Here is a 26,311-nt window from a genome sequence, read left to right as displayed (position 1 = left end):
GGAAGCCATTGGCCCTGCCTCTGGCCTGTGTTTCTAAGCCTCAAGCCAAGATCCTTGAGCACCTCGGGGTGGGGGGAGGTGTGTGCTGGACTGAATGACATCATAGGGGCTGGGAGGGGAAGTAAAGAGAAGTTGACTTTATTAACAGCAAAGGTTTGGGGGTGGGGAACAAACAAGTGAAAGGCTCACAAACAGACCACTAGAAAAGTGCCATCCTGCTCACAATAATGGTGTCTGAACCAGCCCTGAATGCCCTGGGACTCAGTCACTGTCACTATCAGCTTCACTGGAATCAGAAGCTGCAGCTTCACTGCCATCCTCCTGGGCCGAGTGCTCGCTGCCACTGGGGAAGGGACTGGCGCTGCGGCTGCGGCTGCGGCTCCGCTGGCCACCCCCATTGCTGCCGCTGTCCGAATCATTGTCACTGCCACCTTGGGCTGGTCCTCTGTCCTCATCATCAGAGTCAGCATCATCCTCTGAATCAGCATCACTGCCAAAGATCTCCTCTTTGTCACGGGCAGCCCGGGCCTCATCCTCGCTGCTCTCGTCCTCACCACTGCCACTCTTGTCACTGGCCTCGTCCCTGTCAACTTCCTCCCGTTCACTCTCGCTGCCCGAACGCTCATCTTCACTGCCCTCCTTCTCACTGCTGCTGCCTTTCTCCTCCTCATCTGGAAGGGAGTGGAGAGAGGTGAGACCCACTTTTCCACCTTCGCAGGGCTCCCAGAGTCTGGCCTGTCCAGATTTACCTGAGCCCCCAGCTTCTTTCTCTTCTGTCTCCATCTCCTCTTCCTCTTCCTCCTCTGGTTCGTGGTTTTCTAGCTGGGCCTTCCGTGCCTCCTGGAAGCAGCAAGATTGGAATGAGGGGAAGGAGGGTGTTCTGTTGGGTTTTTGTCCTCCTCCTCACCTGCAACCACCACCCTCCCTGCCGTGGGTACTCTGGGCCAGTGGTGCTTGTTACCTGAGCTTCCAGTTCCTTCTCATTCATGTCCCGATGTTTGACCACAAGCAGGGCGTTGGTGCCTGACTGAACCCCAGCCTTGGCCCGGCGCTTACTAAGGCGGACCCTACAGGGGGTAAGTTTGGAGGAGAGAAGTAGAAGATACAGTTAAAGACACACCTCCCACTCCCCCGCCCCCCAGTGAGGGGTCTGGTCTGACTTGGTTCCCCATCAATACTTAGAGTAAATGGGAATAAATACAGATTGAATAAGGGCAACTAAGCTCAAGGTATTGAGGGCAGGGGAAAGGAAAGATGGCTCCCATGGCACCAATTTGGTTGCCCTACACTGTGTGCGTTATATGGTGTATTTACATAAATATGAGCATGGGCCACTTAACAGGGACACATTCTGAGAAATACATCATGTGAACATCATACAGTGCACTTACACAAATGTACACAGTATAGCCTACTACATACCTAGGCTGTAATGGTGTAGCTTATTGCTCCTAGGCTACAAAGCTGTACAGCATGGGACTGTACTGAATACTGCAGGCAATTGTAACACAATAGTAAGTATTTGTATATCTAAACATAGAAAAAGTACAGTCAAGACACGGTATTCTATCTTAAGGGACCATCATAAGCAGTCCATTGTTGACTGAAATACATGCAGTGCATTACTGTATACGTGAATTAATTACCAACACTTTGAGAAACCAGGAGAATCATCTGAATTTGGGGCTTTTGGAAGATAGGAATTTTTGGCTCCACGGCATAGCAACAGTGGGCTGAAGTGACATCGTGCCCTCCATGGTTGCCCAGAACTCCAGGTCACTCAGATGCTACCACGCCACTGCTCTTTTACATTTCCTGCCTGGCCTATGGGATCAGTTCTTGTAATCTCTGCTTTAAACAGAAACTTAAGACTTCCCAACTCTACACCAGAGGTGCTGGCATAGCAGTAAACTTTCAGCCATCAGGGAAGAGTTTTGGGGTCACATTTTTGAATGTGGGTATTAAGCATTTCATTTAAAACATTCATGCTGGCCGGGTGCGGTGGCTCACGCCTGTAATTCCAACACTTTGGGAGGCCGAGGTGGGTGGATCACAAGATCAGGAGTTCAAGACCAGCCTGGCCAAGATGATGAAACCCCATCTCTACTAAAAATACAAAAATTAGCTGGGTGCAGTGGCTCATGCCTGTAATCCCAGCGCTTTGGGAGGCTGAGGCAGGTGGATCACCTGAGGTCTGAAGTTTGAGACCAGCCTGACCAACATGGAGAAACCCCGTCTCTACTAAAAATACAGAATTAGCCGGGTGTGGTGGCGATGCCTGTAATCCCATCTACTGCGGAGGCTGAGGCAGGAGAATGGTTTGAACCTAGGAGGCAGAGGTTGCTGTGAGCAGAGATCGCGCCATTGCACTCTGGGCAACAAAAGCGAAACTCCGTCTGAAAAAAAAAAACAAAGCCGGGCGTGATGGCAGGCGCCTGTAGTCCCAGCTACTCGGGAGGCTGAGGCAGGAGAATGGCGTGAACCCGGGAGGCAGAGCTTGCAGTGAGCGGAGATCGCGCCACTGCACTCCAGCCTGGGTAACAGAGCGAGACTCCATCTCAAAAAAAAAAAAAAAAGCTGGGTGTGGTGGCAGGCACCTGTAATCCTAGCTACTCAGGTACTCAGGAGACTGAGGCAGGGGAATCTCTTGAACACGGGAGGCAGAGGTTGCAGTGAGCCAAGATGGCACCACTACACTGTAGCCTAGGCGACAGAGCAAGACTCTGTCTCAAAAAAAAAAAAAAAAAAATCATGCTAATTTTATATATTACTCCATACTTTGGCAATGTTTACTTTCACATGAAGTCTGTTACTAATACTAGGAAACTTGGCCCTCTACCCTGCACAAAAGCTCTAAATGTCTTCTGCATTAAGATTTTCTTTCTGGCTGGGCGCGGTAGCTCACACCTGTAATCCCAGCACTTTGGGAGGCCGAGGCAGGCAGATCACCTGAGGTCAGGAGTTCAAGATCAGCCTGGCCAACATGGTGAAACTCCATCTCTACTAAAAATGCAAAAAAAAATTAGCTGGCCATCCTGGCACACGCTTGTGATCCCAGCTACTCAGGAGGCTGAGGCAGGAGAATCACTTGAACCCAGGAGGCGGAGGTTGCAGTGAGCTGAGATCACACCACTGCACTCTGGCCTGGGCAACAGAGTGACACTCCATCTCAAAAAAAAAAAAAGATTTTCTTTTCTGGCTTCTCCTATTAGAACCAAGTCCAGCTCATGTGCATGATCAAACATCTGCTGTTCTTGTTTACCAATGCGTATGACAAATTATTAGGTACAAAGGACCTCCAGCGTGGCTCTTGCATGCCCCAGGGTCTTAAGAAGCACAGATCCAGGCTAGTCAGATAGGAGTGTGCTGAGTACCTGGTTTCCAACTCATTGTAGTAAACCCCGTCACCCTCTCGGAAGATGAAGAAGTAGTTTTCCTCATAGCCCTTGCTAGCTTTGTTCTTCACGTTCCAGTTGTACTCCCGAGCAATTTTGTAGTCATACCTGAGGATGAGGGCACAGGTTCAGTCCCATTTCCTCCCTATCCCTATCCCAATCCCAATCTCCAAAACTTCCCATTCCCCAAAACTTAACCCCAACCCACGCACACATCATCTGGTGCATAGTCCATCTCCTCCTCCTGGTCCCGCTTTCGTTTCTTCAACGTCTCTTCTACAGGCAGGAAATAGGCCACAAACTGGTTCCCTTCCTCATCCATCATGCCCCTGGTTGGGGGAAAAGGAGTGGCAATGAAGTGTGAGGCCAAAAGGCAGCAAGGAGCAGGCCAAGGTGGGCAGCAGGACCAACTACCTAATCATGGCCTGAGACATCATCTCCAACGCAGCTGCGCCACTTGTGTCCTTGGGGGCTGGGTCTGAGTCAAAGATCACCTGAGCACATGGATTGATCCACATCTAGGGAGATGGAGGCACTGGGGTTAGATGGGAACAGGCACAAATAGGCTGTCCCTTTCTACCTCCCACCTTGGGCCTGACCTTAAAGTCTGGGAAGACAGGCATGACCTCCACCGGTGTGACTCGGGGTTTGCTGTAGTGCTGGGAGATCTGGTGGGACAAAAACAGGGTGAGGAGGAGCTCTGCAGCCATACCCTTACCTCTCCCCATCCCAGTCCCTCAATTACTGATTTCTGGGCATCCTCAAAAGTCTTCTCAATGGCTGTGATCTGGCTATCCCTGTCTTTGTATATTTCTTCCTCGGTAAACTGCTGCTTCACAGAAACCCCAATCCTAGGAATGAAGAAAAAGGCCTTTAGGGGCCACTGGACACATCTGGCATCTCCACCTTCCCTCTCTTCCTGTTTGCAACTTACTTGACCTCAGGCTTCTCATTGGAGATGCCGTAACGGTTAAACTCAGTGGAGATGTACTCTGTCTTTCGCATCCATGGCACCACCTTCGCGTGCTGCTGGGATCTGGGGTAGGAAATCAGGTGCCTCAGAACCCCACCGCCCTCCTGCTTGTAGGGCCCACCGGAGCCAGTCCCCAGCACCCATTTGCTACCTGCTCACCTCTTGGAGCTGGTGGGGGCCTGAATCTCCTCTTCCAAAAGTTTCTCATCAGCTGGATCTAGAAGAACTAGAGGAGAGCGGGGCGGGGGGAGGGGGGAAGGAGGACCATGAAGGAGGCCCAGGTCCTTTGCTGCCCTAGAGCAGACCCTCCCTGTCTCCCCACACACCATTGGGGTCGATGCGGTAGGTGTCAGGATTGATGAGATCGATGGTGACCCCCAGGTCTGGCTCAGTCAGGAGGTCATGTTTGTGCTGTTTCTCCAAGGAAGTGGCTTTGTACTGGACGAACCTGGGTGGGGAAACACCTCTTGTGGTGTCTGGATTCCAGCTTCACCCCTCACAGCCCTGCTTCTCAGCGGCGAAGCTTCTTTGGGGAGGAACTCAGAATGAAGTGTCCCCCATGGCGGAGTCTGAAAGCTGGCTCCCCAGTGGGAAGGGACTTGGACACTGCTTGCTCCATTCATTAACAAACAATTGAGCAGCTACTACTATGTGCTAGGCAGGTACTGTGCTAGGCCCTGAGCAAACAGCAGCCGACGAGACAAGCAGTCCCTGCCTTCAAATAACTGATACCTGAATAGTTTTCCCATCCTCAGTCTCACCTGTTCTGGTCGAAGGGGTAGGTGATGAACTTGGGGTCGAAGGGGATATCAGGGAGGCTATTGCAGTATTTGACTCGGCAGACCACTCCAGACCTAGGAACGTTAGTGGCTCAAAAGTGGGTCCCCGCTGCCCCACCTCTGCTCCCAGCCCCACTGCCCCACCGCTCCTGGGAAAGCACAGTGAGGCTCACCTCTCAGGCAGAGTCCGGTGGGAATTGGGCCTAGTGGAGAAGAAAGACAGTGATAGGTGGAGAGGACGGGATTGACAGAAGAATGAAAAAGGCTTCCCCAACCTTTCAAAAAGTAGGAGGAGTGACAAATGCTGGTTTCTTTTGGTGGTGGGGGGTGTCCAAATGCTTTAATGGAGGGAAACAAATGTTCAACTTATTTAGGAAGAAGAGCCCCCAAAAGCTTTAATGAACAAGGCCAAGTGCTCAATCCCTTTTGCAGGGGATGGCTTCAAGTGCTTTAATAAAGAACCGTGTACTCAATCGTCTTTGGAAGAGGGGTCTCCAAACGCTTGACTGGAAGGATCCCTTCTGGAGAGAGTCTCCAAAAGCTTAATCCCTGAAGTGCACGGCGGGGAGGAGGGGAACACCTGAATCTCAGAAGGAACCCGCCCCCTTCGTCAAAGGTGAGCGCTCCATGACGTCACGGGCAGACCTGGGGGCTGGTGACGTTGTCCAGCAGAAACCCTATCCCGATCCCCCACCTTGCTGAAACAGAAAACCGTGGCGCCTACCTGTGGCCATCCTCCCGCTGGGCCTGGGTCTGGATGGTGGGCGCCATAGCGACGAGGCGACGGCAGCCCGGACGGGGTCCTAGCGGGGCCGAAGGGGGACGCGGAGGGGCGTGCCGACTTCAGGGGACGCCTGATCCGAGGCAGGCCCAGGTTGGCGCCGCTCCCCGCGGAAAGTGGGTTGAGATGAGGTGGGCGGGCAAGAAGTGCTCCAGCGAGACTCAGGTGAACGCGCAGGCAGCACCAGGGACGGACTCGAAGCTCCTGTTCCACCAACTGCCGCCAAGACGCTGAGGACCCAACGGGGCTCCTCACGGCGCGACGCCTTCGGGGAAATGAAGTCCGGAACGGAACCACACACGGATTGGCGAGCGTCTGGGTGAAGGGCGGAGCGAGGGAGAGAGGTGCTTCTGTGATTGGTGAAAAGATCTCAGTCTGGACCTCGGATTTGAGAGTAACGTAACGTAGGAGCACCTCCTTCCCTTCCATTGGCTTAATTGCCTGGGAGGTGGGATAACTAGCAAACGGGGACTAGAAATAGGGATGTCGAACAGCAACGCGGGGAGACGCAGTTGTGACGCACTTCCGGCGGTGTACGCGAGAAAGATGGCTGCATCCCAGCAGCAAGCTTCAGCGGCTTCCTCAGCTGCTGGTGTATCGGGTCCTAGTTCGGCTGGCGGCCCGGGTCCCCAGCAGCAGCCGCAACCGCCAGCACAACTGGTGGGCCCTGCCCAGAGCGGCCTGCTGCAGCAACAGCAACAGGACTTCGATCCTGTGCAGCGTTATAAGATGCTCATCCCGCAGCTGAAGGAGAGTCTACAGGTGATTGGCCTTAAGCAGCGAGAAGCAAACTGCATTTGGTAGTCTAACTTCAGAGGGGCGGGCCGAGGGCCAGGTTAGTCGGAGAGAGTGCTAGGCAGAAAGAGAAGTAGAACCTGCTGTTTTGGCCTGGCGCGGCGGCGCACGCCTGTGTTCCCATGCCCGTCATCCCAGCACTTTGGGAGGCTGAGGCGGGCGGATAACTTGAGGTCAGGAGCTCTAGACCAGCCTAGTGAAACCCCCTCTCTACTAAAAATACAAAAATTAGCCAGGCATGGTGGCGCGCGCCTGTAATTACAGCTACTCGGGAGGCTGACGCAGGAGAATCGTTTGAACCCAGGAGGCGGAGGTTGCAGTGAACCGAGATCGTGCCATTGCACTCCAGCCTGGGCAACACAGCGAGACTCCGTCAAAAAAAAAAAAAAAAAAACCTGTTTTATGCGAGACCTAAGCGAAGCTCGGCAGAGATGATAGAATCAGCGCTGATGTTGAGGCTGGGACTGGCCGGAGGAGTGAGGGGTTGTTTAAAGGAGAACTGAGCTCTGGTCGTTAAAGCCTGAGGAGAGGACTAGCTTATACGGAGATTCTGCCCTTGATTGATAGGTGAGGGAGGACGCTTAGATTATTGGCGAGAAGCTCAGGTGAGAGCGGGCCTCTGGGAGGATGGAGTGGTGACAGCTATAGGAATGGAAACAAGTATTTGGAAAGTCAGGAGGGAAGGTGCCAGTTGAAAAGAAGACGTGAGATTGAGTGATCTTAAGGAAGAGTGTTCCCTTTTGTTTTTCCATTTCCCACATGTTTTGTTTTTGTTTTGACTAGACCTTGATGAAGGTTGCAGCACAAAACTTGATTCAGAACACTAACATCGACAATGGACAGTGAGTGCAACCCCCTTTCCCAGGATATTCCGTTGCCTCCCCAGTCTTTGAAATTCATCTTTCTTTCTCCTCCCTGCCCACCTCACCTCCTATATTTACTTTTTGTTTGTTTGTTTGTTTGTTTGAGACAGGGTCTCCCTCTGTCACCCAGGCTGGAATACAGTGGCACGATCTTGGCTTATTGCAGCCTTGAACACCTGAGCTCAGGTGATCCTCTTGCCTCCGCCTCCCAAGTAGCCAGGACTGCAGACATGGCTACAGACTACAGATGCCTGGCTAAGTTGTAAGATTTTTTATAGAAACAGAGTCTTGCTATGTTGCCCAGGCTGGTCTCAAACTCCTGGCCTCTAGCGATCCCCTCAGCCTCACGAATCACTCCTCCTATTTTATTTTATTTTGTTTTTGTTGTTTTGTAGAGACAGGGTCTTGCCATGTTGCCCAGGCTGGTCTCAAACTCCTGGGTTCGAACAGTCCTTCCACCTTGGCCTCCCAGAGTGCTGGGATGACAGTCATGAACCATCACAACCAATCTTTTTTTTTTTTTTTTTTGGAGATAAGAGTCTTGCTCTGTCGCCCAGGCTGGAGTGCAGTGGCACAGTCTCGGCTCACTGCAACCTCTGCCTCCCGGGTTCAAACGATTCTTCTGCCTCAGCCTGCCAAGTAGCTGGGACTACAGGCATGTGCCAGCACATCTGGCTAATTTTTTGTATTTTTAGTAGAGATGGGGTTTCACCATGTTGTCCAGGCTGGTCTCGAACTCCTGACCTCAGGTGATCTGCTCAACTCGGCCTCCCAAAGTGCTGGGATTACAGGCATGAGCTACCGCGCCCAGTCTCCTTTTTTTTTAAACCCCGCCAGTTTTCAACCACTACTTCAGATCCCCTGGGCCTGTACCTGGTTTCCTGTTGGACACTTGGTTGGGTAGATACTGGTGTCCCAGAGATTAGAAATCAATTCTTCAGACATCCTTTTTTTCTGGTCTGTAGAAAGAGCAGTGATGGACCCATACAGCGCTTTGACAAGTGCCTGGAGGAGTTCTACGCACTCTGTGACCAGCTGGAGCTCTGCCTGGTGAGAAGCCTTCTGGACATGGGGTAACGACAGCCCTGTCCCAGTCTCCGGGGTCTTCAGAAACCCTCAGTCAGTCAGTCAACTCACACTCAACTGGGGACCTCCTGTGGGCCAGACCTGTGCTTCCACCAACCCTGAGGACCCAGGGTTGCTCTGATCCTTGCCCTCACAGAGCTTTCAGTTGAGTGGAATAATAAGCACACCCCTAAACAGTGACAGCTCAGAGTGGTCAGTGCTGTGATAGGAGAAGCTTAGGCCAGAGTGGTTAGGGTTATGATTGGGGAGGCACAGGCAGAGGGATCAGGGCTGGGATGCAGAAATCTCAGCTGTGGAAGCACTGGGTGGGGATAGGAAGAGAGTGGCTTAGGGAAGGCTGCTGCTAGAGAGCACATCTGAGCAAGTCTGAAACAAAGGAGGGAAGAGGGGCAGGAGTTGAGAGGAGGGCAAGTGACTAAGAATACAACCTCCGGAGTCAGATGCACCATCAATCTCTACCTCTGACCTCTGGGTTCCTCCTTAGGAAAATGGAGTTTCCAGGAAGACTTAGATTATGCATGTAAACTACTTAACATGATACTAGGCATATGGCAAATGTGTGCTGTGGTATCATCATTATTTTGGACTGGTTTTTTTTGTCGGGGGGACGAGGCGGGGACAGTCTCATTCTGTCACCCAGGCTGGAGTATAGTGGCACGATTTCAGCTCACTGCAGCCTCCTCCTCCTGGTTTCAAGTGATTCTGGTGCCTCAGCCTCCCAAGTAGTTAGGACTATAGGCGCACACTACCACGCCTGGCTCATTTTTGTATTTTTAGTAGACACGGGGTTTCACCATTTTGGCCAGGCTAGTCTTGAACTCCTGGCCCCAAGTGATTCGCCCGCCTCAGTCTCCTAAAGTGCTGGGATTACAGGCATGAGCCACTGCACCCAGCCTTTTCTTTTTTTGAGAGAGTCTCACTCTGTCGCCAGGCTGGAGTGCAGTGGCGCAATTTCGCTCACTGCAACCTCGGCCTCCCAGGTTCAAGCGATTCTCTTGCCTCAGCCTCCTGAGTAACTGGGACTACAGGCACGCACCACCAAGCCCAGCAAATTTTTGTATTTTTAGTAGAGATGGGGTTTCACCATGTTGGCCAGGATGGTCTTGATTTCTTGACCTTGTGATCCGCCCGTCTCAGCCTCCCAAAGTGCTGGGATTACAGGTGTGAGCTACCTGCACCCGGCCTTTTTTTTTTTTTTGAGTCAGAGTCTCTGTCGCCTAGGCTGGACTGCAGTGGCACAGTCTCAGCTCACTGCAGCCTCTACTTCTGGGCTAAAGTGATCCTCCCACCTCAACCTTCCAAGTAGCTGGGACTACAGGCATGCGCCGCCATGCCTGGCTAATTTTTGTATTTTTTGTGGAGATAAGGTTTTGCCATGTTGACCAGGCTAGTCTTGAATGCCTGGGGTCAAGCAATTTACCCACCTCAGCCTCCCAAAGTGGGATTACAGACCACTGTGCCTGGCCTGTCCTGGGTTTTGAAGGAAAAGTGAGAGGTTGAGAAGCTTAGTAGTGTCAGAACCATGTTCCAACCGGAGGGAATAATATTTGCTTTAAATTTGTTTTAGGAACATCAAGTAATTCAGTCTGGCTGAGGTGTGGTAGGCATAGGAGCTTGTTGGATTTTGAATATAATCCTACGGGCACTGGGGAGGCATGGAGGGTTTCAAGCAGGGAAGAACATGGACCTGTCTGCTTTTTTTTTTTTTTTTGAGACAGAGTCTTGCTCTATCGCGCAGACTGGAGTGCAGTGGCGCGAGCTCGGCTCACTGCAAGCTCCGCCTCCTGGGTTCAGGCCATTCTCCTGCCTCAGCCTCCCGAGGAGCTGGGACCACAGGCGCCCACCACCACTCCCGGCTAATTTTTTGTATTTTTAGTGGAGACGGGGTTTCACCATGTTAACCAGGATGGTCTCGATCTCCTGACCTCATGATCCGCCTGCCTTGGCCTCCCAAGGTGCTGGGATTACAGGCGTGAGCCACCGCGCCCGGCCGGACCTGTCTGCTTTTTAGGACTATGCCTCTGGCTGGCAAATGAGGGGTGGGTTCAAGGGGCTGAGACTGGAGGCAGGAGCCCGAGGCAGGAGCCCAAGGACGCAGCCATGGCATGATCCAAGTATGCCTGGACTGGGCTTCACGAGGGCGGGGCCATGAGGAAATGGGGAAGACTGGGGAACTTGAGAGGCTTCACGTGCAGGGCTTTGTATGTGGGCCACAGGACTGGTGTGCTGGAAGGAGCTAAAATTTCTGGGATGAGGCCCAGGGCTCTGGTTTAGAATGGAGGACTGTCCCTGAAACAGGGACCTAGGAGAAGCAGTTTTGGGGGCATAAGGGCCCTACGAATGTCAGGGGGAGGCTGGCGACAGTGTGGGCGCCATCGGTGCAGAGGGGGAAACTGAGTGGTGTGTGTGGCTGTGACAGCCCTGGGAGGGCTTGAACAGTGAGAGAAGACGGGGCCTAGGAATGGCTGCCCTTAGGTAATGTAAGAAGTATCTAGAGCTGGCCAGGCGCGCTGGTTCATGCCTGTAACCCCAGCACTTTGGGAGGCTGAGGCGGGCAGATCACAAGGTCAGGAGTTCGAGACCAGCCTGGCCAACATGGCGAAACCCTGTATCTACTAAAAATAAAAAATTAGCCAGGCGTGATGGCGTGCGCCTGTAATCCCAGCTACTTGAATGAGACAGGAGAATCTCTTGAACCCGGGAGGTGGAGGTTGGAATGAGCCAAGATGGCGCCACGGCACTCCAGCCTGGGTAACAGAGCAGGACTCTGTCTCCAAAAAGAAAAAGGGCCGGGCACAGTGGCTCACGCCTGTAATCCCAGTACTTTGGGAGGCTGAGGCGGGTGGATCACCTGAGGTCATGAGTTTGAGACCAGCGTGGCCAATGTGATGAAACCCCGTCTCGGCGGATCACAAGGTCAGGAGATCGAGACCATCCTAACTAACGGGCTAACACAGTGAAACCCCGTCTCTACTAAAAATACAAAAAATTAGCTGGGCGTGGTAGCGGGCACCTGTAGTCCCAGCTACTCGGGAGGCTGAGGCAGGAGAAGGGCGTGAACCCATGAGGTGGAGCTTGCAGGGAGCCGAGATCGCGCCACTGCACTCCAGCCTGGGCGACAGAGCAAAGACTCCGTCTCAAAAAAAAAAAAAAAAAAAATAAAAAAAAATTAGCCGGGCTTGGTGGCGGGCGCCTGTAATCCCAGCTACTTGGGAGGCTAAGGCAGGAGAATCACTTGAGCCCAGGGAGCAGAGGTTGCAGTGACCTGAGATCGCGCCATTGCACTCCAGCCTGGGCGACAAGACTGAAACTCCATCTCGAAAGAAAAAAAAAGAAAAGAAAGTAGTACCTAGAGCAGCCAGAGAAGCAGGCGGCCAACCAGGGGCGGGCGCCATCCGAGATGCCACTGCCAACACCAGGCCTGGAGCTGGGGCAGTAACAATGATAGTAGCTAACATTTCTTGGCACTTTAAACGGTGTGCCAGGATCTGTGCCTGTGTTTCACACACCTGCTCTCACTGTTCTCACCTTATGAGGTAGAAGAGGTGGTTATTAAACCCGTTTTCCAAAGAGGAAACTGAGGCTCAGAAAAGAGTAGCCGGCCGGGTGCAGTGGCTCAAGCCTGTAATCCCAGCACTTTGGGAGGCCGAGGCGGGTGGATCATGAGGTCAGGAGATTGAGACCATCCTGGCTAACATGGTGAAACCCCGTCTCTACTAAAAATACAAAAAACTAGCCGGGCGTGGTGGCGGGCACCTGTAGTCCCAGCTACTCGGAGGCTGAGGCAGGAGAATGGCGTGAACCTGGGAGGCGGAGCTTGCAGTGAGCCGAGATCGCGCCACTGCACTCCAGCCTGGGTGACACCGCGCGAGACTCCGTCTCAAAAAAAAAAAAAAAAAAAAGAGTAGCCGCCATGCCCCCATGTTCCCCAGCAAGTGATTGGCAGGGCCAACCTCTGACTCTAAGACCTGGGAAATCCAGAGGCCAAGCCAACAACCCCCAGCTAGCCCTTGGGGTGGGGTAGAATGACCTGGGGTGGAGCTGATGCTGTCCCCTTGCCTGCCTGTCCACAGCGCCTGGCGCATGAGTGCCTGTCACAGAGCTGTGACAGTGCCAAGCACTCTCCCACGCTGGTGCCCACAGCCACCAAGCCCGACGCGGTGCAGCCTGACAGTCTCCCCTACCCACAGTACCTGGCGGTCATCAAAGCCCAGATTTCCTGTGCCAAGGACATTCACACCGCCCTGCTGGACTGTGCCAACAAGGTCACGGGCAAGACACCCGCCCCACCTGCTGGCCCTGGGGGCACCCTGTGAAGTGGGGGGGCAGGGAGTGGGGCAGGCAGTGGTTGGAGGGTGGTGTACAAAGGGAATGAAAAGCGTCCTGGGCCTAAACACAGAAGCCTCCTGTCTTTTCCTGCCTGAGCACCGCGGCGGGAGCCAGCAGGGGGCAGCAGAGGCCAACAGGGAGCTCGCTGGCCGGTCCCTGCCTCCCTGCCCCTTCTTCCTGCTCCCCCTCCTAGCCTAGGGTAGACTTTGGACTGTGTGTGTTGATGACCTCTCTGTTCCACAGGCCCTCCCTCAACCTGGCCTGGGTGTGGAACCCTGGCTGTCCCCTCTCCCTCAGTCCTTCCTGACTGTCTCCAGCTGGGAGGTGGTCTCTGTGTGCCACTCTTCTGTCTCTATTACAGTTGTCTCTCTCTCATCCTGTCTCTTTTTGTCCTTGTTTATGTGTTCCTCTTAATGTGTTTCTCCCCATAGTCCTATGTCTCTCTCTGACTAGTCCCCTTTAGCTGTCTTCTATCCCCAGCTCCTAACTGGGAATCTGTGTCTATGTAGGGAACCAGCACCCCGGGTTATCTGGGGCTAAGGGAAGGGACTTAATTTCCAGGGGCCACAGCCAAGCCCAGAGTCCCCCAGCAGCTCACATGTCAGCGCAGACCCCAGGGTCTTGGCCTAGGAGAGGAGCAGTGGAGGGGCCCAGGCTCTGAGCTCCACAGGTCTGAGCAGGGAGCAACTCAGGCCCCCACCCAAGCCTGCGTCAGCGGAACTTGAGTGAGGGGCGTTGTGCAATCTGTGGCAAGGCTGGCCCAGCTGGATGCCTGGGTCCCAGTATTTTTAGCCCCAAAGGAGAAGTGAAAAGGCCCCAGCCGCGGTGAGTCATCAGTCCTGGGGAAGAACCCAGGCGCCTGAGCCCCAGCTCCGGGAAGCAGGCACTGGGGAGGGGGCTTCAAGGAGGGAGTGCCCCCTCAGACTGCCTCCTTCCCTGGGAGCTTCAGGAAGTTCAGCCTTGGCCTTCAGGCCTGAGCAAGTGCAGGGCGGAGCTACCAGCCCAGGCTCAGATGTTGGGGTGTGAAAGCCTCAAGTGACTCAGCCTGGTTGGAGAACTGCCCCACCCAGTATCTTCTGTGCCATGGTTCCCACATTCCCACTCAGTGGCCTCCTGTCCTGGACCCCATGCCTGCAAGGAAACCCCAGGATCACGGATACCTCTGTGATTCATGCTGAGCCCAAGTCCCCACACTGGAAAACTGGGAAATGGCCAGCCATGTGTGTCCCAGGAAATTCCTCCCCTTGTTCTTCCTTGAAGTGCCCAAGCATGTAGGTCAGGAAGGAAGGCTGAAGCACTGTCCCTAAGAGGAATTTCTCCTTCAGGGAAGCCTCAGTTTTGCCCGTTTATCTAATTGAATCAGTTTTCTACCCAATCCCCCGATTTTGTAGGATAATCTTCCTTATCTAAAGTCAACTGATTATGGACTTTAATCACATCTACAAAAACACTTCCATGGTAACAGCTAGATGAGTGTTTGATTGAATAACTGGGACTGTAGCCCGTCCAAGTTGACACACAAAACTGACCATCGGACTGGGCGCGGTGGCTCACACCTGTAATCCCAACACTTTGGGAGCCTGAGGTGGGCGGATCACAAGGTCAGGAGTTCAAGACCAGCCTGGCCAACATGGTGAAACCCCATCTTTACTAAAAATACAAAAAATTAGCCAGGCGTGGTGGCATGCGCCTGTAATCCCAGCTACTCAGGAAGCTGAGGCAGGAGAATCGCTTGAACCTGGGAGGCAGAGGTTGCAGTGAGCCAAGATCGCACCATTGCACTCCAGCCTGGGTGACAAGGCAAGACTGTGTCTCAAAAAAATAAAAACCTGACCATCTAGTCATTGTCATCTGGGCACCTTCACACATCTCCTTAACCACACTTAACCTCCAAATAAGTACGATAGCATAGTCATAGTCCCACCCAACATGATACACTTATCTTGCATACAACTGAAAACCACTAACCCTTTCCCCAACAGAGCCCACCAGCAGTGGTGGAGATGTCAGTCCATGAGCACACACACAAGACAGGGACTGCTGGCCCTCTCAGCTGGTGTCAACACAACATCACACACAGGTGGGGGCCTGATAGCCCAGCACCCATGATACAGGGGCTACCAATGCTTAAAACCACACCCAGGGAGGCCACAGAGGCACTCAGTGGGTGGTGGGGTGGTGGATGCACATTTACCAGGCACAGGGCGGAGGTGGGCACCACAAAGTTGCATTCACTCAGCAAACGTACTGGGTATCTTGTGCCCAAGCCCTGTATTAGTGGAGCTGATATTCTAGTGAGAGACAGTAAATGTGATAAAAGTAAAACATAACAGATGGTGAAAAATTAAAGCAGAAAAGTGAGATCAGAAGTGGAGATGTTGGGGCCAGGCACAGTGGCCCAGGCCCATAATCCCATCACTTTGGGAGATGCAGGCAGTTGGATGGCTTGAGCCCAGGATTTCAAGACCAGTCTGGGCAACATAGCAAAAGCCTGTATCTGCAAAAAAAATTCAAAAATCAGCTAGGTGTGGTGGTGCGTGCCCAGATTCCCAGGTACTCGGAGGCTGAGAGTTGGGAAGATGCCTTGAGCTTGAAAGGTCGAGGCTGCAGTGAGCTGTGATTGCACCACTGCACTCCAGCTTAGTTGACGGAGACCCTGTTTTTTTAACAAAGAAGCGGAGGTGTTTACACAAGCAAAATACTCCTTTTTTTAAGTGTAATTAAGTTGATCCAAAAAAAGTGGAAATGTATAATTAAAAAACAGGAGCAAATCTAACATGAAATGTAATATCTGCATGTGGAGAATTGTGTTACTTTATTGAAAAACATTAAAAGTTTGAGAAAAGTTGGACAGTGGTTTCGTGAGCATTCATTACGGCTTATATATGTTCCATGTATTTATTATTAAATAGATGACAAGGGTTTTCTTGTTTATATATTTTTGAGATGAGTCTCACTCTGTTGCCCAGGCTGGAGTGCAATGACGCCATCTTGGCTCACTGCAACCTCCGCCTCCTGGGTTCAAGTGATTCTCCTGCCTCAGCCTTCCGACTAGCTGGGATTACAGGGGTGCATCACCACGCCCGGCTAATTTTTTTATTTTTAGTAGAGATGGGTTTTCACCATGTTGGCTAGGCTGGTCTTGAGCTTCTGACCTCAAGTGATCTGCCTGCCTCGGTCTCCCAAAATTCTGGGATTACAGGCACCAGCCACCAGCCACCGCGCCGGGCCTTTTGTTTATTATTATTTTTTTAAATTCTTGACAAAGGTCAAGGAAGGCCTCACTGAGAAGGCGGTATTAGAGCAGCCCCAAAGGAAAGGGAATAAGCTTGGGGACATCCACACATCCAGGCAAGAGTGCTCCAGACAGAGGGAACTGCAAGTGCCAGGGACCTGGGACAGGAATGTGCTGGGGTTTATGGAACACATGAAAAGGAGGCTTGGGCACAATGAGGGAGCAGGGATAGGAGAGGAAATCCAGACAGGTCACAGAGGGCCTTGGTGAGGACTTGGCTTTGCTAGATAACTAAACCCAGAGGGAGATTACACAGTCTGGTGCACACTGCACGCTCCAGGGAGGGGGTGTATGTGAGGTGCACAGCCACCACAAAACAGACAGTGGGGACTCGAGCACACAGCATGCTTGCCCCCCTGCAGAGCTAACCCACTATCCTACAATCATGGTGCCCCCAGGGACCCCATCCCATTGACAGTCCCACAAACAGATACCTTCAGGGAGCGACCCAGCCACATGAATACATAAACAACCCTCTAACCACCACTTAACCCGATAAGCTATCTCTCACCCCATCGCAGACTTTGCCCATCACAGGCTGACTCAGCCCTGTCCTTAGCCCAGCACTATCAGAAGCAGCCTCATCAGCCCTGCCCCAGCTTCTCAGGTGCTCGTGTCTGCATGTCTGCTCTGCCCACGGAGGCCGACACAAGAACGGTGACATGGAGTGGGGGAGCTCGCCAGCTACTCTTCCCATCACGCGGGCTGTAGACGTCAGAAACCAAAGTTCATCGGTTTCACTGCCTTGTGACTGGGGCCACAGGAACTGCATTCAGACGCTGGCCTACTGTGATCTGCACATGCAGTCTTAGACACCCACGACAAAGGACGTGGACATACGTGAACACTATTCACACACCTGGGGACTAGACACACTGAGCCACAAAGGCCTTGCGCACGGCCACAGCTGCAGAGTCACGGATGCTCACACAGCTTCAAATGTGTGTGCCAGGTGTGGTGGCACATGCCTGTAGTCCCAGCTACCTGGGAGGCTGAAGTGGGAGGATCGATTCAGCCCAGGAGGTCGAGGCTGCAGTGAGCTGAGATTGTGCGGCTGCACTCCAGCCTGGGCAACAGAGCGAGACCCTGTCTCAAAGCAACACACACACACAAAGTTGTGTGTGCACAGAGCCTCAGACACAGGGGAGGGCAGAGTCATTCCCTCACCCAGGCACCTGCGCTGAGTTACACACACTTAGTCACTGCAGATCCCACAGTGGCTCAGAGCGACACACACATATACAGGTGGGGATGAAAACCTCATGTTCTTAATGCCGCCTCAAAGACAAATTGCAGTACAGTTACAACAGAGCATCCACCCCACACCCAGAGATGGCCAAAGCACACACGGTACAGTCGATCACACAGGCGGTTTCACAGATTGATTCACACAGCCAAGTCATGCGGGATTGTATGCACACAGCCTTCTCACAGGAAACTGGGCACACTTGTGCCCCTCGACGTCCCCCACTGCATACCCAGGCACACCGGATCTCGCACCCCCAGATGCCAAGGCGCACCTTTGCACCCGCAAGCACACACACTGTTCACACAACGGGGTACACATGCCGGCTAGCCCGGCCCGCCGCCCACGCAGTCGCAGGCCGGGGTACACTTGGCCAGCCCCGCCCTTGGCCACGCCCAATCAGGCCCAGGCAATCACGCCAGACGCACACACGGCGCGGGCACACGTGCCGCGGGTACACGGTCCCCAGCTCGCCCGCGCACTCGGCCGGCTCTCACACCCCCGCGTTTCCCGTCCCCGCTTGTTTTTCTGGAAACTCTGCTCCCCGCTCCCCTCCCCCTAGGCAGGAAGTGTTGGCTGTATTTTTAGCCTCTCTGGTTTCCGCCCCTTTCCTTCTCTTCTCGCCCGCCCAGGACTGGCCCCAGCGCCCCGCGGGGGACCCCGGCCATCCCCTTCCCCACCGTCATTCCAGAGGGGATTCCCGGCCGCCGCTGGGGCCGCGGATTTTCCCGCTGGCTACGTGGGGAGCAGGGAGGAGTCCTGCCATGAACTTCCTCCTGGCCTGGGACGCCCGAGACCTGCGGGGAGGGCTGAAGGCCTGGTCTCCTGGATCTGAGGGCGGACGGGCTGGGGGTCTCCCGAGTCTGAGGGGGTCTGAGGGGGGGTTAGGGGCCTGGACCGCTGGATCTGAGGGAGGAGGAGCTGGGGGCCTGGACCCCTGGGTCTGAGGGAGAAGGGGCTGGGGTCTGGGGGGGCCTGAGGATCTGAGGGAGGAGGGACTCGCGGCCTGGATCCCTGGGTCTGAGGGCGGAGGGGTTAGGGGCCTGGACCCCTGGATCCGAAGGAGGAGGGGCTGGGGGCCTGGACTCTTGAGTCTGAGGGAGGAGGGGCTGGGGATTCAGGCCCCTGGGTTACTGCGAGGGAGGAGGGACTGAGGCCTTGGTCTCCTGGGTCCCCAGGTCTGTGGGTTTGGGGAGGTGGAGGACCAGTCCTTCTGCGAGCAAAGCATCCCCCTCCTTTGAGAATGGCCCTATCCCAAAAGTCCTGACTCGGGGCGATGACTCAGCAGATGGAGAGAGGAGGGGGACAGGCTGACTCAGGGATGGGAAATGCTCCCAGTATCCAGGGAGTAGAAACTGGAATCCCTCCTCCAGGATCGATCGCAGCCCGAGCTGAGCCGGGCTCCGCAGACCCAAGGGTGCCCCCCACTCCCCTTTCCCCGCCTCAGTCCTATAAGCTGTGTAAGGATTTGGAGCTCGGCCGAGAGGCGGGTCCCAGGTCCCCCTCCTCCCCCCTTTTTCCCCGTTATCCTCGGGGCTCTGTTTACAGGAGACGGGAGCCCTGGTTACAGGAGAGGAACCCGAGTGTCCGGGCTGAACCTCCTCGTCACGGCTTACAGGAAGCCCCCACTCCCCCGCCCCTTGCGAGTGAGTCACAGGCGAGCAGGAGGCCACAACCGTGCCAGAGCCGCCCGCGGCCCGCCCAGCTCACGAGACCGGCCCGGGAAGGCCCCTCAGCAAGCGCCGCATCAGGGATTCCCCCCCGCCGCTCTCAGACGAAGCAGGTCGACGTGGAGCCTGGCAGAATCTCCCCACCTTAATACAAGCCCGCAGCCTGCAAGAATGAACTTTCCACCATTATAACTGCGCACTGTGGCAATGATTTCTACCCCCGCATTTTCACTCAGGGCAGCCAGCTCTCCAACACCCCTTAAAAAATAAATTGTCCTTCCAGATCTTAAGAGGGTTTTCACTTAGGGCAACCCTTTGATAACAAAAGATGTGCCAGTGTGGGGAATGATCCTTGAAAATGTAGTCTGGGCCGGGAGCGGTGGCTCACACCTGTAATCCCAGCACTTTGGGAGGCCAAGGCGGGTGGATCACGAGGTCAGGAAATCGAGACCATCCTGGCTAACACAGTGAAATCCCGTCTCTACTAAAAATACAAAAAATTAGCCAGGCATGGTGGCGGGCGCCTGTAGTCCCAGCTACTCGGGAGGCTGAGGCGGGAGAATGGCGTGAACCCGGGAGGCGGAGCTTGCAGTGAGCCGAGATCTCCCCACTGCACTCCAGCCTGGGCGACCGAGCGACACTCCGTCTCAAAATTTAAAAAAAAAAAAAAAAGGAAAATGTAGTCTGAAGGCACACCCCACTATAAGAGGCCCATCCAGCCATCAACTGAGGATGACCCATTTTTTTTTTCTTTTTGAAAGCTTAAAACAGCTTTCAATCAATGCAACCATCCATTATAGTGAAAGACCTCCACCTTGCCAATCTTGAGTTTTCTTAGAGGGCAAACCTCAACATAATTTCAGGCCCTGGTAGGAGGCCTCTGCCGTTTGCTAGCTCGAACTAGAAGAGTAACGTTTATTACCCCCTTGAGAGGGAGTCTCACTCTGTGGCCCAGGCTGGAGTGCAGTGGCGGGATCTCAGCTCATGCAACCTCCGCCTCCTGGGTTCAAGCGACTCTCCCACCACAGCCTGCTCCCTCCCCGCCCCCCAATAGCGGGACCACAGGCGTGTGACACCGCACCCAGCTAATTTTTGTATTTTTGGTAGAAACGGGGATTCACCATGTTGCCCAGACTGGTCTCCAACTCCTGAGCTCTCGAGATCCGCCCGCCTTGGGTGCCCAAAGTGCTAGGGCTACAGGTGTGAGTCGGGCAGGAGAGTAACTTCACTTTGGTTTCCTCCTGCCTTAAATAGGCATACCACCTACCATTAGGATTAATGTGCGTAAAGCATTTAGAACTCAGCCTAGGTGAGTTCTCCTTAACTCAGCCTAGAAGAGATCATCTGCCTGAGGATGAGGGGCTAGAGCCGCCCTGTGACTTGGGAAAGGAGGCCCCTTTTCAGCCTTGCTAGGTATCCTGGAGCCCAACCCATTCACTCACCCACCCAACCCCAGCAAGTGGGGAGAGGGAGAGCAGTCCAGGTCTCATCTGTCTGGGCTGTTTAGGAGTGAGACAACACAAGGCAGGCAGTTCTCAGAGAATTCCCCTCCAAGGCCTGCCGGCTCTTTCTTGGCACTTTGCTCGGCAGATTTCTTTCTGTAAGTGCTTGTTTCTCACAGTCTTTCTCCTTTTTGTCCAGTTTTTCTTTTTAATTTTTTTAAATAGTATTTTTTGTAGAGATGGGATCTCACTGTTGCCCAGGCTGATCTTGAACTCCTGATCTCAGGTACTCCACCTGCCTCACCCTCTCAAAGTACTGGGATTGGCCGGGCTTGGTGGTTCGCACCTGTAATTCCAGCTCTTTGGGAGGCCGAGGTGGGAGGATCCCTTCAGTCCCGGAGGCGAAGATCACCCTGGGCAACATAGGGAAACCCCGTCTCTCAAAAAAATAATAATGAAGAAAAGAAAGAAAGAAAGAAAAACACAAAAAGTGCTGGGATCACAGGCGTAAACCACTTGCGCTCAGCCCCTTTCTGTTTCTTTTTGTGATCCTCCCAACCCTCTTCTCCCTCTGAATCTGTCTCTGGGACTGTCTCTGTCTTCCCACCGTCCCTCCCCTCCTCACCCTATCTCTCCCTGTATGTGTCTCTCCGTGTGTGTGTGTCTCTCTCTGTTTTTCTCTCTGCCTCTCTCCCTGTCTGTCTGTACCCCTCTGCGTGTCTCTCCCCGCCCCCGTCCGTCTGTGTCGCACGCGCACCCCCATCGGGCCTCTGCCCTTGTCAATTGCCCCTGAAGCCCTGTCCCCACCTCCGCCCCAGTTTCCTTCTACACGCCTCAGTCTCCAGCTTTGAAAACTGGGCAGGCGCCCCCCCGATCCGCACCCCCACCCCGACCCCCACCCTTTCCCCACGCACTCCCCCGCCCGGTCGCGGCTGTCCACCGGCCAAGCTCAGGCGCGTCCTGGCCCAGGGCCGGGCGGAAGGGAACCAGTCCAGGGCCCGCCGGGCTGCGCCGGGGGCGCGCGTCCGGGAAGCGCCCCTCCTGCCCCGCCCCTGGCCCAGGCCCCGCCCCGTGCTTGCTGTTTAAGTAGCCGGCTCTCCCTGCCAGCCTCAGCCTGACTTCAGCGCTCCGACTCTCGGCCGACTCCCCTCTAATGGCCAACCGCTACACCATGGATCTCACTGCCATCTACGAGGTGAGTCCCCACCGCACGGCACCGCCGGTACCTGCACACTTGACTCCCCAGCTCTCTAGCGCTGCAAACTGCATCCCGGGACGCTTGCCTCTCTTCTCCAACTGGGGCTTCCTAGCGCCGCGCCCTCCAGCCTGGGGCCCCTGCCTCCCGCTCAGACCAGCTTGGTGATTTGGAGGTGAAAATGGAGCCCACGACTCCCGGCTCTTGGCCCAAACATGGGTGGGGCGGCCCGTGCGAGTGGAAAGTCGGAGAACTTTTCTCAGACCTAGGCTGCCTGGAGGCGGAAGTGGCCCCCACACCTGGCTCACCCCTAGTCGTTGCTGAAGGCGTGGTTTTGCGCGGAGGCGTCTCTGGGGCTGAAGTCTCAGGGTGGGGGGGATCCGACTTCTGTTTCTCTCCAGTCCCTGACCGTAGTTCTCTGAGAACCCTAAAACCGAAGCCATCCGGACTCCTGGGTCAACTTTTCCCGGTTCCTCCAGTTGTGAAACTGGAGATCCTGACGCGTGGGTCATATCTGGGGAGGGCAAGAGACCCAAAATTGGGAAAAAGTGGTGTGCCCTGACTTCGGGGCCCCCTCTTGGTCCAGCCGGGAAAGCCGGGATTCCTGGGTCCCTCGGGATAAGGCCTCGGTCGTGGGTAAACTCAGAACCTCCAAATCTGGGTTCCTGGCATCCGGAACCCAGGGGGTTTTGCAGGCGGGTGGGGCTCAGGCCAGGAGCCCACAAACCGGCCTGGCAAGCTCTAGTTCCCTGCAGCTGGGGTGGGGCGTCGCCCTGCATTTTCGGGTACCTTAACCGACCCATTTCCGCAGAGCCTCCTGTCGCTGAGCCCTGACGTGCCGGTGCCATCCGACCATGGAGGGACTGAGTCCAGCCCAGGCTGGGGCTCCTCGGGACTCTGGAGCCTGAGCCCCTCCGACTCCAGCCCGTCTGGGGTCACCTCCCGCCTGCCTGGCCGCTCCACCAGCCTGGTAGAAGGCCGCAGCTGTGGCTGGGTGCCCCCACCCCCTGGCTTCGCACCGCTGGCTCCCCGCCTGGGCCCCGAGCTGTCACCCTCACCCACTTCGCCCACTGCGACCTCCACCACCCCCTCGCGCTACAAGACAGAGCTATGTCGGACCTTCTCAGAGAGTGGACGCTGCCGCTACGGGGCCAAGTGCCAGTTTGCCCATGGCCTGGGCGAGCTGCGCCAGGCCAATCGCCACCCCAAGTACAAGACAGAACTCTGCCACAAGTTCTACCTCCAGGGCCGCTGCCCCTATGGCTCTCGCTGCCACTTCATCCACAACCCCAGCGAAGACCTGGCGGCCCCGGGCCACCCTCCTGTGCTTCGCCAGAGCATCAGCTTCTCCGGCCTGCCCTCTGGCCGCCGGACCTCACCACCACCACCAGGCCTGGTCGGCCCTTCCCTGTCCTCCAGCTCCTTCTCGCCCTCCAGCTCCCCGCCACCACCTGGGGACCTTCCACTGTCACCCTCTGCCTTCTCTGCTGCCCCTGGTACCCCCGTAGCTCGAAGAGACCCCAGCCCACTCTGTTGCCCTTCCTGCCGAAGGGCCACTCCTGTCAGCGTCTGGGGGCCCTTGGGTGGCCTGGTTCGGACCCCCTCTGTACAGTCCCTGGGATCCGACCCTGATGAATATGCCAGCAGCGGCAGCAGCCTGGGGGGCTCTGACTCTCCTGTCTTCGAGGCGGGGGTTTTTGCACCACCCCAGCCCGCGGCAGCCCCCCGGCGACTCCCCATCTTCAATCGCATCTCTGTGTCTGAGTGACAAGTGACTGCCCGGTCAGATCAGCTGGATCTCAGCGGGGAGCCACGTCTGTTGCACTGTGGTCTCTGCATGTACCCCAGGGCTATGGGGACTTGAGGGACAGTAATCAAGTAATCAAGTAACCCCCTTTTCCAGAATGCATTAACCCACTCCCCTGACCTCACACTGGGGCAGGTCCCCAAGTGTGCAAGCTCAGTATTCATGGTGGTGGGGGATGGAGTGTCTTCTGAGGTTTTTGACAAAAAAAAAAAAAAAAAAAAATGTAGCATATTTAAGGGAGGCAGTGAGCCCTCTCCCCACCTCTTCCCTGCCCAAATCTGTCTCATAGAATCTTACGTGCTGTGAATAATAGGCCTTCATTGCCCCTCCAGTGTTTATAGACCTGAGGTTCCAGTGTCTCCTGGTAACTGGAACCTCTCCTGAGGGGGAATCCTGGTGCTCAAATTACCCTCCAAAAGCAAGTAGCCAAAGCCGTTGCCAAACCCCACCCATAAATCAATGGACCCTTTATTTATGACGACTTTATTTATTCTAATATGATTTTATAGTATTTATATATATTGGGTCGTCTGCTTCCCTTGTATTTTTCTTTCTCTTTTTTTGTAATATTGGAAACGACGGTATAATTATAAGTAGACTATAATATATTTAGTAATATATATTGTTACCTTAAAAGTCTATTTTTGTGTTTTGGGGCATTTTTAAATAAACAATCTGAGTGTAAGCTGGGATCCTGGCTTCTTCGCGGTCTAGAGACAGGAATGGGGAGGGAGAGGGTGACTTTTTGGAAGCTGGGTGCAGTCAACTCTGCTTCTCCGAGCCCCGCGGCGCTTACCTGGCAGGAAGTGACGTCACCGGGCCTGGCAGTTCACCTGAAAGGGTGGGACCAGGTGAGGTCACCAGATGGGAACCGGGGGAGCCAGTTCCCGGGCGTCGGGGGCGCTGCGCTCCCGTCCTGCCGGGCTCCTTGACCCAGCTCTCGGGCGGGCGCGGGCGGGGACTGAATGTTTCCGTCCCCACGGGGCCGCGGGAGGCGGGAGGCGGGAGGGGCCGGGTGGGGAGGACGGAATGTGCCGGGGCGCGCGCCCAGAGCGAGCGGGGGCGGGCGCGGGGCGGGGCAGCCTGGGGTAGCGGAACCCGTTTCGGGACTAGGGGTTCCGGGGGGGCTTCGACACCTTCTGGATGTTGGGGAAGCGGGTTTTAGGGTCTCAAGAGTTTAGGGTCTCAACATTTGGGAGTCTCAGATTGTGTCCCCTAGCGCTTTAGACTCTAGACCCCTGGTGGCTCGGAGTAGCAGATTTCTGGCCACCGGGACCCTGGAGCCCGGGAATGACTGGGTCTTGGCATTTCCGAACCTTGGAAGCCCGAGGCCTCGGACACCAACCAGGGTCGGCCCCGCGAGGCCAGGGCGTGTGGGTAGGGGCCGCGCGTCTAGGAGGGGCCCCGGGGGAACAGCGTCTTCAGACCATACAAGGCCAGCGGCGTCAGGACCAGCCCCGGGGCCCCGCGCCCGGAAGCCGCCCTGCGTCAGCGCCTGCGGCTCGGCCCTGCCGCCCAGCCTTCGCCCCCCGCGACCCCTCTTCTTTCTCCTTGCCCCGCTCTCCCTCGTCTTCCCTCCCACTTCCCTCTTTTCTCCTTTCCCTACCCTCACCCTTCCTCCTCCTTTTCACTTCCTCTTCTGCACCCTGCTGCCCCGCCCTACGCCCTTTGCCTTCTGTTCTTCTCTCCCCCCTCCAATTTGTCCCCTCCCTCATTATTCCTCTCCCCCCACTTTCAGCCTCCCCATCCTGCCGTCTCTTACCCCCTTTCTCCTCCTTCCCGTCTCCTTTCTCTCTCTTTTTCCGTCCTTCCTTCCCTCTCCACCCTTTCCTTGCCCTCCCACTCCCCATTGTCCTCTTCCCCTCTTCCCCCAAGACTTACTCCTCCTCCTCTTCTCTCTCCCTCTCTTTCCCTCCTCTCCCTTCTTTCTACCCTCCTCAAGCCTCCCTCCAGCTCTCAGGCCTCCTTGGCCCTCTCCCTTGCTCACTGACCTTTGGTCTCCTCTTCCAGGAAACTGCCTCCTTTATGGGAAAGGGCTCAGGCCCTGATAAGTAGAAGAGGGTCAGGCGAGAGGGAGTCAGAACCCCTGAGATGCAAAGGCAGCGGAGGGGCAGACACCAAGAGCAAGCGGTGAAGAGACATTTGCTGAAACAGAGCCTTGGAGACTGAAAGAACAACATCCCTGGTCCTTCCTTTAGCCAGATCAGATTCTCTGCCCCTTCCTCAAAGAATCCCTCATGTAAGAAAATGGCACCTCCCACCATCTGCCAGGGCTTAAGCCAGAGACCCAGGAGTATCCCTTGACACTTTGCTCTCAAACCCACACCCCAGGCCAACAGCGATCCTGTCTGATCCACCTGCAAAATAGATCCACAATCCACCTGCCCCCACCATGACCCCCACCCCGGTCCTAGCCAACATCGTCTCCCATTTGCATCTTCATAGCAGCCCCTGTCCCAGTCTCTGCTCTAGCCCGTGCCTTCAGTCTCTCCTTTCCCCACTCCCCCACGAGACAACCAAACAAAGCCTGTTATGAGACCTGAGTCAGATCACATACAAGTTAAAGTCCTAAGTCCTCCCCACAGCCCACACAGTCGCGCCCATCGCTTACCCCTCCCCCTTGGTCACTCTGCTCCAGCCATACTGGCCTCCTAG

The 26,311-nt window shown here is 55.1% G+C and overlaps 3 protein-coding genes across 5 annotated transcripts; 2 read left to right on the top strand and 1 right to left on the bottom strand.

The window, feature by feature from the left end:
- Positions 1–122: 122 nt before the first annotated feature.
- On the bottom strand, positions 123–6,244 carry PAF1 (PAF1 homolog, Paf1/RNA polymerase II complex component). Its single transcript, XM_003915507.5, has 14 exons — positions 5,872–6,244; positions 5,321–5,350; positions 5,130–5,222; positions 4,695–4,816; positions 4,528–4,594; positions 4,330–4,431; positions 4,141–4,246; positions 3,995–4,063; positions 3,810–3,913; positions 3,608–3,724; positions 3,375–3,503; positions 962–1,067; positions 750–840; positions 123–671 (listed from the first exon to the last, which is right to left on the bottom strand). The coding sequence occupies exons 1-14, from the start codon at positions 5,916–5,918 to the stop codon at positions 262–264; spliced, it is 1,593 nt and encodes a 530-aa protein (XP_003915556.3). The 5' UTR covers positions 5,919–6,244; the 3' UTR covers positions 123–261.
- MED29 (mediator complex subunit 29) lies at positions 5,350–15,850 on the top strand. Of its 3 annotated transcripts, none has more exons than XM_021931091.2 (4): positions 5,350–5,763; positions 7,507–7,565; positions 8,552–8,659; positions 12,746–15,850. In XM_021931091.2, exons 2-4 carry the CDS (start codon positions 7,513–7,515, stop codon positions 13,197–13,199), a joined length of 615 nt encoding a protein of 204 aa, XP_021786783.1. In that variant the 5' UTR covers positions 5,350–5,763; positions 7,507–7,512; the 3' UTR covers positions 13,200–15,850. The 3 variants fall into 3 exon arrangements, with proteins under 3 accessions (XP_021786783.1, XP_003915559.1, XP_031515340.1); XM_003915510.5 differs by lacking the exon at positions 5,350–5,763 and adding an exon at positions 6,286–6,690 and having other exon boundaries at positions 8,552–8,636; XM_031659480.1 differs by lacking the exons at positions 5,350–5,763; positions 7,507–7,565 and adding an exon at positions 7,572–7,848.
- Positions 15,851–21,716: 5,866 nt separating this feature from the next.
- ZFP36 (ZFP36 ring finger protein) lies at positions 21,717–24,341 on the top strand. The gene is made up of 2 exons (XM_009194430.3): positions 21,717–21,849; positions 22,661–24,341. The coding sequence occupies exons 1-2, from the start codon at positions 21,808–21,810 to the stop codon at positions 23,615–23,617; spliced, it is 999 nt and encodes a 332-aa protein (XP_009192694.1). The 5' UTR covers positions 21,717–21,807; the 3' UTR covers positions 23,618–24,341.
- Positions 24,342–26,311: the final 1,970 nt, after the last annotated feature.

Source organism: Papio anubis, chromosome 20 (assembly GCF_008728515.1).
Source record: "Papio anubis isolate 15944 chromosome 20, Panubis1.0, whole genome shotgun sequence".
NCBI classification, from domain to species: domain Eukaryota; kingdom Metazoa; phylum Chordata; class Mammalia; order Primates; family Cercopithecidae; genus Papio; species Papio anubis.
Note: the sequence above shows the minus strand (reverse complement) of the source record. Positions and strands in the feature narration are given on the sequence as shown.

Bases quoted from the DNA above. Each gene is read 5' to 3' on its own strand.
- ZFP36 (XM_009194430.3), top strand. From the start codon at position 21,808: ATGGCCAACCGCTACACCATGGATCTCACTGCCATCTACGAG. The intron at 21,850-22,660 runs GTGAGTCCCCAC...CCATTTCCGCAG, and splicing joins ATCTCACTGCCATCTACGAG to AGCCTCCTGTCGCTGAGCCC.
- MED29 (XM_003915510.5), top strand. From the start codon at position 6,412: ATGTCGAACAGCAACGCGGGGAGACGCAGTTGTGACGCACTTCCGGCG. The intron at 7,566-8,551 runs GTGAGTGCAACC...TCTGGTCTGTAG, and splicing joins ACTAACATCGACAATGGACA to AAAGAGCAGTGATGGACCCA. The intron at 8,637-12,745 runs GTGAGAAGCCTT...GCCTGTCCACAG, and splicing joins ACCAGCTGGAGCTCTGCCTG to CGCCTGGCGCATGAGTGCCT.
- PAF1 (XM_003915507.5), bottom strand. From the start codon at position 5,918: ATGGCGCCCACCATCCAGACCCAGGCCCAGCGGGAGGATGGCCACAG. The intron at 4,817-5,129 runs GTGAGACTGAGG...TTCCCCACCCAG, and splicing joins TACCCCTTCGACCAGAACAG to GTTCGTCCAGTACAAAGCCA. The intron at 3,914-3,994 runs GTCAGGCCCAAG...CCATCTCCCTAG, and splicing joins CTGTCTTCCCAGACTTTAAG to ATGTGGATCAATCCATGTGC.